Genomic DNA, 16,752 nt, shown 5'->3' with positions numbered 1-16,752 from the left:
AGAACAACTCCATGAAAAAAGTATCATTTTTAATTTCCATTTTATGGGTAAGAAAATGAAAGTAGAAATAATTTGCTCAAAGATTCCTCAGTAATTAGAATCTTCATCATTTTTCTCTAATATATCTTCTTGTATTTTCTGTTATTATGTAAGAAATCTACATCTGAAGGATGTGGAGAAGCAAATAATAAATTGAATTTGAGGGGAAGACAGTCCCCTTTCAGGAACAGGAAACTTCTTATTCCAGACCTTTCTTTCTTCTCAGAACCTTTTGACAGTCCCCCCCTTTTTTACTCCCAAAATAAAATATGTGTATTTCTTTGACAAGATCATCAACTAACAGATCTGAATTTTCAGCAATACCAAAGGTCAAACATCATCCTGAATCCTTCCTTCCTCAACCTTTAAATTTTAATAGAAAGCAGACCTTGATGAAGAATATTTCAATATGAGGATTTCAAATAGCAGAGAATTTGACTTTGCCTCCTAGTGAAAGACCCCAAAGAGAGGCAATAAGAAAAAAGGTTTTAAAATGAGATTTGAGGGCTTCCCTAGTGGTCTTGTGGTTAATAATCTGCCTGCCAATGCAGGGGACAGGAGTTTGATTACTTCTCTGGGAAGATCCCACATGCCATGGGACAACTAAACCTGTGCAACATGACTACTGAGCCAGTGCTCTAGAGCCTGTGAGCCACAATTACTGAAGCCTGTGCTCCACCACGAGAGAGGCTACCACAATAAGAAGTCCACTCCACACAATGAAGACCCAGCAAGCCAAAATATAAACAAATGAATAAATATTTTTTAATGGGATTTGAGAAATAGACTCTGGAGCCATCATAACCTAAGGCAAGTTTTCAAGCTCATTACCTCTTAGTCTTCTCCTTTGTAAAATGAGAACATTATCACTTAATCTTCTTCTTTGTAAAATGAGAATAAAATATTAACTAGTTATCAGGTTGTTTATAAATTCATCCTGACAAAGTTGCTAGAACTGTGCCTGACGTGAAGGATGAACTCAACAATAATAGTTATTGTTATCAACATGATTCATCACATTAGATCAATCGTCTTTGCCTCAAAAACCTATGCATTAAAGGAAACAGAAATGAAGGGAGCAAATCTGATTCAACAATGAAAAGATTAAATAAGAACAAAATTGTTCCATTGAGCCATTTCCTGTTTCTTATCAGGCCACCAGTGCCACCTTGAAGCTCTGCTCATCCAGAGACCAAATAAACAATTACTGAGAGGGTGAAGAAAATTCATTTCTCTTTAAAAACACGGGTAAAGACTGGTGAGACTGATGGGGAGGGCTGCTAAAGATTTTGCTAAAAGCCTTTCTGCAAAGCTGATCTTGGGGATATTAAGTTCCACACAGACAGCACATCTCTGTGGAGGGCTGGCTGCACAGCTCTGTCTGCTCTCCACGCCTTGCCATTCTTAACTCCATGTTATGTTTCCAGACTGTGCTTAAATCTACTTCAACATCTATCCCTATGTTGTATAATGATCTGTTTATGGTCTGTCTCCCAGCTAGTCTGCAAACTCTAGATGAATACCTCATTTATTGGAAAATCAGAACCTAGGACTGTGCCTTGTATACAGGAAGCTCTCATCAAACTAAAATTTCATTCATTAAAATGTTACATTGCACATACTATATCTAACTTTGCAATTTTCGTATTTTATTTTTATTTTACATCAAGATATTAAGTCCTTAAAAAACATCTAAAATTATTATTATTTAACTTTATTCAAGTCACTACTAAAGATCAACTATATTCAACTCAGAACTAGGGAAGAATCAGTGAAATGTAATAATAATAGTCAACATTTAGAGTGCTTAACATGATCCAGGCACTCTGCTAAGCATTTTTCATTAATCAACTCATTACAGTCCTATGAGAAAGGAGGGAACTGATCCACAGATGGCTGATAAATTACTCCAACCCAGAGTCAGCAGAGTTGGTATTTAAATCCCAGTGATGTGTCTCTGGAGCTCACTTTTTAACCCACTTGTCCTGTAACAAATCTTCCATCCTTAAAACCTATGCAAGCCCTACCTGGGCAGTAAACTCTGGATATAAATCAGTATAATATAGGTTCCTCAAAAAAAAAACTGAATGAAATAAAAAAGTGAATACGTATTGATACATCCAACATTGGCTAGTGGCTTGGTGGACTGGACACTTGAGACCAACATGAACTAGCTCTTGTTTTCTGGGGGGATAGACATAGCCCAGTGGCCCAAGATGGGAAAGCTGGTAGCCCTGTGGTAGCATCACCTCTATCATTAATTTACCTTCCTGCCTCTCCTTCTCCCAACAGTCTGACAAATATCCTCCCTCATTATTTATACCATATAGTTCAAGACAAAGTTAAGCAGTTACTTGAGTCTTTGGGTGGGTTTTTACCAAACCAAGCTTGTGCTGAGCAGAGACAAATGAAACAAAACGAGCTCGTGGTGTACTTGAGAGAAGACTGGCAAAGAAGGGGTATGTCAAGTGGAGGAAAGTACCATAAGCATGAGCAATTGAATACCGAGTACTCCTAAGCAATTGAAAAAACTATCTAAAGCTTCTGTACAAAGCCCTTGCTTCCTTGAACTGTGACACCATCCCTGTGTCCTTAAAGTCAGGCATGTGAGACATCTCAGGGACCATAATGGAATAAAGAAGATGCAAGACCTTACTGTGGTCTATCGATCTCTCTTACCTCCCATGTATTCATCTGTAAAATGACAGCCATAAATGAAATGAAATATTGTTAAAAATTTTTGGAGGCATGGACTCTGTGAGGATCTGATGACAAACATACCGCCAGGAAAAAAAAAAAAGCACATACAATTTTGCATTCAGTTGTAAAGACTTTCTGAATGTCCTATGCTTCAAATCAAGAAGGAAAATAGTGCTATTTTTTCGATTTCTAACATTCTTGGTCCTTGAAGTAGTTTTGCAAAGCAGAATAAGGAGTTGTTCAAATGAACAGAGAATTGAATCCTGGATTCTGAACCTTACTGGGTGACTCTGGATGTGTTATTTAGCATCTCAAGACTTACTGTCCTCATCTGCATTTTGGACTATGAGTCAAACAATGTAAAACATAATATCTTGATAATTATACATAGAATAATTGGAAAGAAAAATTAAATAAGGAATATAAAGCATTTAGTACTATGGCAGAAAGTGAAGAAGAACTAAAGAGCCTCTTGATGAAAGTGAAAGAGGAGAGTGAAAAAGTTGGCTTAAAGCTCAACATTCAGAAAACTAAGACCATGGCATCTGGTCCCATCACTTGTTGGCAAATAGACGGGGAAGCAGTGGAAACAGTGGCTGACTTTATTTTCGGGGGCTCAAAAATCACTGCAGATGGTGATTGCAGCCGTGAAATTAAAAGATACTTATTCCTTGGAAGGAATGTTATGACCAATCTAGAGAGCATATTGAAAAGCAGAGACATTACTTTGCCAACAAAGGTCCTTCTAGTCAAGGCTATGGTTTTTCCAGTGGCCATGTATGGATGTGAAAGTTGAACTATAAAGAAAGCTGAGCGCTGAAGAATTGATGCTTTTGAACTGTGGTTTTGGAGAAGACTCTTGATAGTCCCTTGGACTGCAAGGAGATCCACCCAGTCCATCCTAAAGGAGATCAGTCCTGGGTGTTCATTGGAAGGACTGATGTTGAAGCTGAAACTCCAATACTTTGGCCACCTAATGTGAAGAGCTGACTCATGTGAAAAGACCCTGATCCTGGGAAAGATTGAGGGCAGAAAGAAGGGGGCAACAGAGGATGAAATGGTTGGATGGCCTCACTGACTCAATGGACATGGGTTTGGGTGGACTCCAGGAGTTGGTGATGAACAGGGAGGCCTGGCGTGCTGTAGTTCATGGGGTCGTAAAGTCAGACATGATTGAGTGACTGAACTGAACTGAACTATGTCTAATCAGAGTAAATACTTAGCCATTTAGTATAAAAGTACTTTGTATAAAAGTATTAGTATTAACTTTTACTGTTCTCTAAGGATCTCAGTATTATATCTTCAAGTCAGCATCCCGTTGCCAATATTGTTGATATAGTACATCTGAAAACCCTAAATAAATATTCTAGATATATAGACACAGACATAGATGTAGATATAGTTATAGATGCTAACATAGGTACAGATATAGATTTAGTTGTCTGTCCATCACTTCTCCCCTTGCTGCCAAGAGGACAAAAGTTAATCACCTGGAGACAATATGAGACCATGTCAGCCTGGAGATGCCACCAGAAGAATCCACATAACAAACTTTACTGACTAGCCTTTATCTCTATCTTTGGAATCCTTAAACTGCTTCCAATTATTTTTCCACAGACTAACTACTCTTTCAAGATGCTATATGAGCTGAAGTTCTAAGCCACCTTTTTGAGTTACTCCTTTTTCTTCTGGGTATTCCCCATCCATACATGATATATATATATGTTAATAAATTTCTGTTTTTCTCTTGTCGTTCTGTCTTTTATTATGGGGTTCTGAGCCAGGAACTCAGATATTTCGAGTAAAAATAAAAAATTTTCCCCTATAGTTTTAGGGACAGCTAGCACCCCTGCCAGGAGTAAGAGTGGGGCCTCAGGCAAAAACAATCTGCAGTTTTCGCTTTCCCGGCCAGAGGCATTGATTCCTAGGTGGAGGATTGTATTGACATTTGGCAAAGTACTTTCCCATCAGTTGAAATGTGCCTCTCTCTTGAGAGACAGCTAAACTTAACTGATATAATAATAGATATTTGTAAGTCAGAGCTGGGAGAGAAATACATTAGACCACTGCTAATGTTTGTTCACTGCTGAATCTAACCAGAAGTAAAATACCCCACCAATTCTGTACCTGGCACCAATTCTGTACTTAGTCAGAAGCCCTGGTACCAGTAAATTCCCATTCTTGTGTTTACCAGTTCAGTGATTTTTTTTTATATAGTCAAATATGTCTGATTGGCATATGGGTGCCACCAATTCCATCTTGCACAAATAAGCAACGAAGAGATGAAGAACTTCCTCACAATTTAGAGTTCAAGAAACAGACATTAGAATCCACACTGCATTATCAACAATAGTCTCTTTTCATGATGCCAAACCGGTCTCAGCAGCCATTTTCTTTCTGCTCCCCTCAGTTCAGTTCAGTTCAGTCCCTCAGTCGTGTCTGACTCTTTGTGACCCCATGAATCGTAGCACACCAGGCCTCCCTGTCCATCACCATCTCCCAGAGTTCACTCAGACTCTCGGCTATCGAGTCCGTGATGCCATCCAGCCATCTCATCCTTGGTCGTCCCCTTCTCCTCCTTGCCCCCAATCCCTCCCAGCATCAAAGTCTTTTCCAATGAGTCAACTCTCCACATGAGGTGGCCAAAGTACTGGAGCTTCAGCTTTAGCATCATTCCTTCCAAAGAACACCCAGGGCTGATCTCCTTCAGAATGGACTGGTTGGATCTCCTTGCAGTCCAAGGGACTCTGAAGAGTCTTCTCCAACACCACAGTTCAAAAGCATCAATTCTTCGGTGCTCAGCCTTCTTCATAGTCCAACTCTCACATCCATACATGACCACAGGAAAAACCAGAGCCTTGACTAGACGGACCTTAGTCAGCAGTGTCTCTGCTTTTGAATATACTATCTAGGTTGGTCATAACTTTTCTTTCAAGGAGTGTCTTTTAATTTCATGGCTGCAGTCACCATCTGCAGTGATCTTGGAGCCTAAAAAAATAAAGTCTGACACTGTTTCCACTGTTTCCCCATCTATTTCCCATATACCTCAAAATATCTATTTTTGCCCACACAGCAATTGTGACCTAAGTGTCAAAATAGCTATTATTTTTGTCTCATTTGAAACAAATCCATTAAGATTTGAGGACATAAAGTATCTTGTGTTTCATAGAGTATAGACTAATCTCAAGGTTACAAAATAAAAATGTTTTTAGTTGGAAGTGACCCAGAAGGTAGTAGATTGAGAATTTTATGGGAACTTGTTGTTCAATGTTCAACAATTTGGACACATCAATTTTGAAAACTTCAGTTCAGATAGTTACACAGTAACATTCCTTTGGGAGGAGAGAGAAATCTACTCTGAGAAATCTACTATGAAGGCTAGTTTCTTTCTAAGAAATTGACATGTAGAAGAATCTCTGGGATGAAAATTTCATCTATATAAAAAATATAGTGGAGATTTCCCTGCTGGTCAAATGTCTAAGACTGTCTGCTCCCAATGCACAGGGCTGGGTTAGATCCTTTGTCAGGGGACTAAGATCCCTCCTGTTGCAACTAAGAGTTTGAAGGTCTCAGCTAACGATCCCCCATGATGCCATGAAGATCCCACATGTGGAAACTGAGACCTGGTACAGCCAAATAAGTAAATAAATGAGAAAGGCTTCTTATTTGATCAAGGATTCTCAAAGCACAAGAAGATCATAGCCTAGCAGAAGAAGGACATTAAAAAAAAAAAAAAAGGACATAAGATGAATGCAGCTGTAGGAAATGAAAGATCCACCCCCTTTCCCCCATGCTTGTTTGTTTTTCCTTTTAAATTTATTTATTTATTTATTGTGGCTAAGTCAGGTCTTCACTGCTGTGCACAGGCTTTCTCTATTTGCAGTGAGCAGTCGGGGCTGCTCTCTAGCTGCAGTTTGCAGGCTTCTCATTGTGGTAGCTTCTCTTGTTGCAGAGCACAGAATCTAGGGCACATGGGCTTCAGTAGTTGCAGCTCTCAATTCTAGAGCACAGGCTCAGTAGTTGTAGAACATAGGATTAGCTGGCCCATTGCATATGGAATCTCCTCGGACCAGAAATTGAACCTATTTTCCCTGTATTGGCAGGCAGGTTCTTAACCACTGGACCACCTGGTAAGTCCTGTCTTTCCTTTCAAATAATAATCATAAAACAAGATATTTTTAAAATATGAGGCTTTGTACTTTGAAAAAGTTTACATAAAATCTTAGTTTGAAAAACACATGTTCTCTGATCTGGTGAAATGTGTACATCAAACAATGACATCACTGGATTTTAAATTTCAATCAGATTTAATATCATTTGCATTTAAAATAGTTTTGTACAACATAATAGTAAAACAAAAAGCATAAGAAAAAATCATCTAAAAGACAAAATACAGTACCAGAAAGTACAAACAAATCAGACATTGAAATGTAATTAATACTAAATCATAGCTCATTACCTTGTGATAATATGCCATTTGCTGCTGCTTTAATGAATCAAAAGGCCTTAGGGCCTGATTTTTATTGAATTTACATTGAGGTTATTATATCCATATTATTAAATGTCTGGCACTCAACTCTACATATTTAGAACTTGCCCAAGGTAGATACGAGGGATCTTATTTCACACTAAAGCCTCAAGAGCTTCCTCCCATTAACAGCTTAAATCACTGGAGTAAAAGGAGGTTAAAACTACCAATAAGAGGGATCTTTTTTTTTTTTGTACTGTACTGTAACTGCAGAAAAAACACTTAGCTGTGTTGTGCTTTGCAGGAGACTTGTACAGAGACCTCAGCTATCTTTTCCAGCCAGCACGTTTGTATCTTTCTCTGGAGTGCTCAAATTTCTAAGTTTCTGTTGCTAAGACATTACTTAAGCTTCCAAGGGTATTTCATATAGTCATATTTCTAGTGTAATACAGTAAATTGAATCAATCAAACCAAAGGAAACATCCATTTGGGTCCAGGTAAATGAGACACCTAATGAAAAGCACACATCTCCCTAGTTATGACTTTAATAAGGGCAAGATAGTGGGAGAAGTCCAATTTGTGTATGAGAAAAAGGGGGGTACACTGAAGGCAGAGAATCAGGAAACTAGCAAGAGCAACTAAAAGATGTGTTTTCTATTATTGCTACACACCAGTAATTCTAAATAATGTGAGCAATAAAACGTTCCTCCACCAAGAAAAAAATTTGTAACAAATGTTGATGTTGATATTACTTTTTAATAATGTATATGTAAGGTTCAAATAGTACATTGCCTACCATTTAATACATAGTATATTCAAGAGGAAAGTTAATAGAGAGAACTCCTGACTTACTATTGGCTCCTGAACATGCAGACTAAAATATAAGTTTGTTTTTAAGAATAAGAACTCAAGTTTTGATTTTCTATTTTTACAGTTACTGTACTATCATTGTTTAACTTAGCTCTACTGTTGAAATAGGTGAACATATAGTACCACAGGGACTGTGAACACAAATTGCACCTGAAGAGAGCTTGTGTTAATCTTTCCGTCATGCCTCACTCTTTGCAACCCCATAGACTGTAGTCCACCAGGCTCCTATGTTGATGGAATTCTCCAGGCAAGAATACTGGAATGGGTTGCCATTCCCTTCTCCAGGGGATCTTCCCAACCCTGAGACTGAACCTGGGTATCCTGCATTGCAGGTGGATTCCTTACAGTCTAAGCCACCAGGGAAGTCTAAGAAAGCTTAAGTAATTCCAAATCCTTAGGAAATATGTAAGGCTTTACCAAATGGAATAGTAACCCATGGTGAATTTTCTAATACAAGTATTTTAGGGAATATTTTTTTTTAATTTTGCAGATAGTTGAAATTGCTAGCATCGATGGTGAAAAAATAGAAAGCGCTGCAGCTTCTGAAATTTATCATAAAATGGAATTTTCATGAATGTCTATCAAATTTAGCCTTATGTTTAAAATCAATCTTTCCTAAAATGTATATATCTATTGCTTAATGTGCAACATATTTTCAGTTTAAAATTAATAAAAAGTACCCTTTATTAAGTATCAGTATGAGAGAAGATGAATGGATAAATCTCATTATGCTCTCTTTTGAACATGAATGTGCAAAGAAAATCAGTTTTGATGACATCATTCACAAATTTGCATCACTCAAGCCTAAGAAACAGAAATTTTAATGTTACTACTATTCCCGTGACAGATCAATATGTAGGTATTTTCCCTTTTATATAAAAAATTAATTAAGGTGATTAAATTATTTAAGGTATTGCCTTTTTTCTACTGGACTTTTTTTTGGCATGATTACATGTAAAGTTTCATTAATAAAACATTTCTCCATATGCAGTTCATTTAACTTTCATTTAACTTCATGATTATTTCTGAATACACTTTGCTTATAGGAAAAGGAAAGTTAAAAAATTATCCACATCTTGACATAAAATTCACTAGATACACCCCTGTTCATGGTAAAGTGGTAGAGAAACAATGATTGTGTAGGCACATACTCCTAATGATGGGAAATAAGTCAGGAAACACTTTGCGGAGCAAAAGTATGGCAACAAAGTTGACCCTGAGTATAAACAGAATGCAGAATACTAGTGTTCTCATCATTCCATAGAGATTGTAGTGGTGTGAAAATTCAAAAAAGATGTAATAAATGCCCATGGATCTGATAAAGAACACTGCAAATAAATATCTATGGGAATTTGGGGAATGCACTAGTTTGAAGAGAGGATGACTCTTTAAATACTGCTAGGTAATAAACAACAACAAAAAAAAAACTACAAGAAGAAACTAGAAATTACCTTTGCTAATTTGACAGATACCCAGGGAAATTAACTTGACGGTTGAAATATATACTAGTTGCTTGTGGAAAAGATAAGATTAAGACTTCTGTTGATCAGTTACATTAGATTCATAAATGAGAAAACTTACAGCTTATTTCCAGTCGGATGAAGTCTTTAATGCCAAGGTTTTCTAGGAAAACTCCAGATAAAGCCGTGGTTTTAAAAAAGAAGGAAATATCAGCACTGAATTCCGCATGGAAGGTAGGAAAGTGGAGGTAAGAGGCTTCTGTATAAAATGATACTGCATTCCAAAAGTGTCCTGCAAATGAAAAAGAAATCCTTAAGCATGGAATGGGTTATAGGAAAGCACTGGATATGTGGATAATTTTCAGGACTAGGGGACACTGCAGGGGAAAAGGATAAGAGAATAAAACATCTTGAGCTTATGTAAGGAGAGAGAAAGCTTCTTTCAATTTAGTACTCACGGTCGCCATAGCAACGCAAGGGACCAATTCTCCAAGCAGCTTCTGAGTTTGTTCTGTCCGTATCAGTGATAACTATCTGAGTGACAGGCAAGTGGTCTTTGAAGGAAAGAAAGCCAGTATCATTTGTCCTGAAAAATATAAATTTAAGAAAAAAAGAGAAAAATGTGGATAATCTAGGGATTCTTTACCAAGTCTCCTCTTTTCAAAAGTGATTTGGGTAGTTGCAACAGGGTGAGGGCAGAGAGGAGACTAACAGAAGGCCTTTCATCTATGTGTGAAAGTCTGGGATGCCAATTACAAAATCCGTGGCCAGTTTCGAAAAACAAGTAGATTTTACATCTTCCTTAAGTCTTTCCAAAAAAGTAAATAGCTTACAGAGCTTGTTGCTGCTTTTTGTAGCTTGAGAGCACCCCACCTGCCCAACGCAGCACTGAAAGAACATGAAACATTGCCTCTCTTACTATGAAGAAATCAGCTATCTCAGTAAGAAATTTGAAATAGGCATCACAAAGCCTCTTGAAATCACTCCAAGGACTTGTTTCAGCCACCTGCCAACAGGTTTTAATCAGCTTAGGGTGTTTCTTATCACCTTTTAACTCTAGGTAGTTTGTTGGTTTCATTTTTCTCTTCTGCATTTTAGAGATTTTGTTAGTTAATGACTCTGGCTTTGTCTCTGTTAATTATGCAACTAAGAAACTGATTAGTCAGCTTTTGACAAGAAAATTAAAAATGAATGGGGTTAAGCTATACACGCCCTCCCCCCCACCTTTTTTTTTTTTTTTTTTTGAGTTGTGACTTTGGATGAATGGCAAGGACATACCATTTAACTGATAGTTTAAAAAATGTAGGTAAGAAACTGACATTGAATGAATATGCAGCTATTTAGAGCCAGTAATATACTAGGGGATCTGTAATACCCTTATGCAATGGGTACCATTATTTCCATCACAAATGAGGAAACTGAGGCTCAAAGATATGGGATAACTTGCCTATGGTCACATGGCAGAGGGGCAGAGGTCTAGTTACTTAGTGTATAGCTCAACCTTAAATTTAACAAGTGTACATCATTAATGTTAATATGAAGTGTATTGAATCTTATGAGGCAGTTTGAAAATTACACATGGATGGGCTGAACTCCCCACCCACGTAGACTTAGGTAAGCACAAGCTGGAATATCTTGTCTATACCTAAGAACTGGGAGGCAGAACACCATGTCACAATGATCAAGGAAAAGTGTATGATGAAGTAGTTTTTTTATAAGAGCACGAAGGAGCAAATTAATAGTGGTCCTCTCTCTGTAGTTACAAATAATTCAACACAGCTGTCAAAACATTCAATATCAATGTTGTATTTCATCACCATTCACATATTATTTACAGCTCTGAGTCTAGAGACAAAGAAAATAGTGTGTCTAATTATGAATTGGGGAAGTATGGCGAGGACCACGTAGCGTAATGTAGAGCTTTAAGGATAAAGCTTTAAAAGCACATGGATTTGTTCTGAAATCCCTGATCCCCAGTTTCTAACTGTGCTACTTTGGGCAAATCATTTTGTTTCTAAGATTCCACAGTATCCTCAGTTGAAAAATGGAAGTAATGTCTATACCGCAGAGTTATAGAAAGAATTAAATGAGATGATATAGTCACTTAGCATGGTACCCGATCTATGGTAAATGCTCAAAAATAGCAATGTTAACATTCATTTGAGTTCTCATCCTTGTCCCCAAATCACTTTGCAGCCTGAGGCAAGTCTATTCATCTTTTCATACACCTAGTTACAATTCTGTCTTGGAGATCTCCATAGTACATAGAATGCTGTGGAAAGCATTAATGTTAAGATTTAATTATATGTTATATTAATTTATATGTTATAAATTAAATGTTAAGATTAGGCATCCAACTCCTGAGATTTCTAGAAAAATGCACTAATTCACTTTGGTTATAAATAAATCAAATATTTACCTGTACATATACCATTATGGACTTCCCTGGTGGCTCAGACAGCCACCTGCCTACAATACGTGAGACCAGAATTTGATTCCTGGATTGGGAAGATCCTCTGGAGAAGTAAATGGCAACCCACTCCAGTACTCTTGCATGAAAAATCCCATGGATGGAAGTGCGTGGTAGGCTACAGTCCATGGGGTCACAAAGAGTCAGACACAACTGAACGACTTCACTTTCTTCATATACTGTTATAGTCTTATATATATAATATATGTTAATATATTTAATATATTATTATATAATACATAATATAATTATATATAATAATGATATAATATCAATATATTAATAATTTATAATAGTTACATAATATATAATATATTATTATATGATATATAATACATTAATATATATAATATATGTAGTCTAATCACCCAAAATGAAAAGAAATGAACTGTTATCCATAATTTGAGTACCATATTTAGAAGCTAATCAGAGGATATGGAATAAGTTTTTGTGTCTATTTGAAAGCACATCTATGAATGTTAGACAGACAGTAAACAATTTGAATCTTCATGTTCCAATATTTTTTCTAGGAGACATTGCAAAGCAAATTTCAAGGGACCAAAGTAGAATAAAGGCCAAACCCATATAGTCTCCTGAAGAGACTTAAATTTAAACTCTATAGGATCTTACTTCTCCACGGTTTTGGTTTTGTTTTTTTTTTTTTTTTTTTCATTCTCAAGGTGGAAATGGTAGATTCTGGAGTCTGTCAATCAATGTCAACCACGGCTTCACTCATATGCTATGGCATGTTTTCTACATCAATTTGATGTCCTTCTATCAAAGTGTTGGAATATACAAAATCACTCTAAGAATAAAAATATCTTTCAAATAACAGAGAAAAAGAACTTCATAAACTCAAATGACTACAGGGGCAAAAAAAAAAAAACAATAAAAATGAGTGAAGCCACCTTTATGTTATGATAAGTGGAACCTGACACACAGCTTCAGTATCAGGTGGGAAAAGAGGGAGAAAGAGAGGAAGACTGGGATAAAGATGATGTTCTGTCTTCAGGAGGCAGTATGGCCATTTCTAACAAGTAATTATGCTCTTCACAAATGTAAGACCAGTGGGCCAGACTGGAATATCAATATAAAACTACTCAATTTTTAAATCTTAAAAATGGATTTAAAATTCTTAAAAAAAAAAAAGTGTGGTAGTAACCAACACTGCACTGGCCACTAAGACAGGTGAGGTGTGTCTTGCAGGCCCCTTAGGCATCAAAGGACTTTGCAAATTTATTCATGCACTTAGGGTTGCACGGAGAATAAAACTGGATTTAATTCAATGTGTGAATGACAAGACTGATTAAAGCACTTCAAAGAATTAATGGGTAGAATATTTGGGGAGATGGCATAAAAATGATACAAATTATGGTGTACCTAATAATAGACAGGAAGTCTGCAGCTGCAGAGTTGATGTTCTACACACGAAGTTGTTTTTCTTCGGCTTTTGAGAAGAGCTTGTCTTCTCAAGGGCAAACACTTTACAGACTTTGTCTTTCTCTGGAACAACATACAAGACTCTTCCTAAAGGGTGCTGATGTACTTTTTAAGTACAGAAATGACTTTGTTGTAGTGGGAAGACAATGCAATTAGGCTAGAGGGCACAAGTTAAATCCCTGTGCCTCAGCACACTATCCGTATGATGTCATGAGGTCACTGGGCGACTCAATTTCCTAATCTCTTCAGTTCAGCCACTCATTTGTGTCTAATGCTTTGTGACTCCATAGACTGCAGCACACTAGGCTTCCCTGTCCATCACCAACTCCCAGAGCTTACACAAACTCATGTCCGTTGAGTCAGTAATGCCATCTAACCATCTCATCCTCTATTGTCCCCTTCTTCTCCTGCCTTCAATCTTTCACAGAATCAGGGTCTTCTCAAATGAGTCAGTTCTTCACATCAAGTGGCCAAAGTATTAGAGTTCCAGCTTCAGCATCAGTCCTTCCAATGAATATTCAGGACTGATTTCCATTAGGATGGACTGGTTGGATCTTCTTGCTAACCCTGATCTCTTAAATGGGGATAATAATACTAATTTGATATTGTTGTAAAAAATCAAGGTAGATAATGTATATAAAAGTTAACAAGTCAACTATTGCATAATAGGGATTCAATAAATAGCTATTGAAATTCCCAGTCACCTTTGAAATAAAAATGTTGGCAGGGAGTTTGGGAGAGAATGGAGATATATATATATATATATATATATATATATATATTTGTAGGGCTGAGTCCCTTTGCTGTACACTGAAAACTATTGCAACATTGTTTGTTAATCAGCTATACCCCAATACAAAATAAAAAAAAAATTAAATACAAAGATTTCTAAAGGGGAAGTAAGAAAAGGAGCCCCATAGCTGGCATGACTGAGCAGGCCAGTCAGAGTCCCAGCTATGGAAGCTCAAAGGGCACAAAGAATATACTATAGACACATTCTATATGTCTATACAATTTCCAGGTAGTTTGGTATGTCATGGTAATTTCCAGGGCAGGAATAGACATGCAGAGATAGAGAATGGACATGAGGGCTCAGGGAGGGGAAGGGGAAGATAATATGAATTGGGAGATTACAGTTAACATATTTACACTACCACACTGTTGTTGTTCAGTCACCAAATCATGTCTGACTCTTTGCGACCCCATGGACTGCATCCCTGTCCTTCACCATCTCCCAGAGTTTGCCCAAGTTCATGTCCAATGAATTGGTGATGCCATCAAACCATATCTGTCATCCCCTTCTCCTCCTGCCCTCAATCTTTCCCAGCATCAGGGTCTTTTCCAGTGAGTCAACTCTTCAAATCAGGTGGCCAAAGTATTGGAGCTTCAGCTTCAGCATCAGTCCTTCCAAAGAGTATTCAGGGTTGATTTCCTTTAAGATCCACTGGTTTGATCTCCTAGTTGTCCAAGGGACTCTCAAGAGTCTCCTTCGTCACCACAGTTCAAAAGCATCAATTCTTCAGCATAGATCCAGTTCTCATCTCTGTACTTGACTACTGGAAAGACTATAGCCTTGACTATATAGACCCTTGTTGACAAAGTGATGTCTTTGTTTTTTAATGCACTGTCTAGGTTTGTAATAGCTTTCGTGCCAAGAATCAATTGTCTTCTAATTTCATGGCTGCAGTCATCATCCACAGTAATTTTAGAGCCCAAGTAGAGGAAATGTGTCATTAATTCTACTTTTTCCCCTTCTATTTGCCATGGAGTTATGGGGCTGGATGCCATGATCTTAGTTTTTGTAATATTGAGTTTTAAGCCAGCTTTTTCACTCTCTTCTCTCAGCCTCATCAAGAGGCTCTTTAGTTCCTCTTTGCTTTCTATAATTAGAGTGGTATCATCTGCATATGTGTAAAGTGAATAGCTAGCAGCAAGCTGCTGCATAGCGCAGGGAACTCAGCTCAGTGCTCTGTAATGACCTGGAGGAGTGGGATGGGGGACGGAGAGAGGTCCAAGAGGGAGGAGATATATGTATACATATGGCTGACTTCCTGGTGGTTCTGACAGTAAAGAATCTGCCCACAATGTGGGAGACCAGGGTTCAACCACTACCTAGGTCAAGAAGATTCCCTGGAGAAGGGAATGGCTACCCACTCCAGGATTCTTGCTTGGAGAATTCCATGGAGCCAAGAGCCTGGCAGACTACAGTCCATGGGGTGACAAAGTCAGACACTTCTGAGCAACTAACAGTTTCATTTTCACCATTTCCTCCAGGCAATGTGAGGAGTAGGGGAGGGGTATGTGTATATCTACATGACTGATTCACTTCACTGTATAGCAGAAACTAGTACAACACTATAAAGCAATTACATTTTATTAAAAACTATAAAAATAATTCAAAAAAAGACATGCATGTGTACTAATGATAAAACACGAACATTAAGAAAAAGACTCAAATTTTCTCAAGAGCAAGCTTATGGCATAGAATTAGCCAAAATAGTCTCGTTTTTAGTTTTACTATCTGAATCTGAAGAATTTACCAAAATCAGGACTGCAGAGCAGAGGTCACTGATTTCTTAATGTGTCATTAAAGTGTAGCAAAACTGATATGCTGCCATTTTTCCATCAGCTAGTTTTTGAGTAACTGCTGCAATTATTTTATAGCATCACTTGGGTGACAGCTGATTAAATGAGGAATTTTTTTTCCTTTTTATATTCTCTCAGTCACTCAAATGTAACCAATAACATATTATTCATAAAGTAGATAAACCTAGAAAATTATGCAAAGAACTTAAGACCTCAGGTCCCTCAGAAGCTTTTGTTTGAATCTGAAAGGACTGGTCTCAAGAGACTCTGCACACCTTTCTTTTCAGTGAGTTACGTAATACTGTCCATTTGCTGTGGATGTGAAGGAAGAAAGGCTGGATAATCCCCACAAACAACCCAACAAGTCTAAATACCATATTGATATTTGCCAGAAATTATAACTTAACTTTGGGTAAGACAGTTATTTTCTTCTTGTCTTCCTTATTAAGACTTCCAGATAAACAAAAACAACCTAAAGGATCAGATGACAAGAAGCTCCAGGGCCACTTGATTGACAAAAAAGCTCCAGGGTCACTTGATTGACAAAAAAGCTCCAGGGTCACTTGGTTGAAAATGTGAAAACATTGACTGTGGTCACTGTAGTCTACCCCAGAGGATAATGTCCCTTCACTTATGCCCCCCCTCCACTGATCAGGCCATATCTATCTGGAGTCTTTATTTCAGTTCCTAGTATTTCTTTTTGGGGGCAAGGTGTATAG

At 37.5% G+C, this 16,752-nt stretch overlaps 1 protein-coding gene across 2 annotated transcripts in view; it reads right to left on the bottom strand.

The window, feature by feature from the left end:
• CNTNAP5 (contactin associated protein family member 5) overlaps positions 1-16,752 on the bottom strand; it is a 1,084,456-nt gene that overhangs the window by 180,357 nt on the left and 887,347 nt on the right. For both annotated transcript variants that reach the window (XM_069579468.1, XM_069579469.1), the window contains exons 15-16: positions 9,996-10,123; positions 9,659-9,829 (exon numbers count right to left, since the gene is read on the bottom strand). In XM_069579468.1, the coding sequence (XP_069435569.1) occupies positions 9,659-9,829; positions 9,996-10,123 (299 nt within the window). The remainder of the gene's footprint in view (positions 1-9,658; positions 9,830-9,995; positions 10,124-16,752) is intronic.

Source organism: Ovis canadensis, chromosome 2, assembly GCF_042477335.2.
Source record: "Ovis canadensis isolate MfBH-ARS-UI-01 breed Bighorn chromosome 2, ARS-UI_OviCan_v2, whole genome shotgun sequence".
NCBI classification, from domain to species: Eukaryota; Metazoa; Chordata; class Mammalia; order Artiodactyla; family Bovidae; genus Ovis; species Ovis canadensis.
Note: the sequence above shows the minus strand (reverse complement) of the source record. Positions and strands in the feature narration are given on the sequence as shown.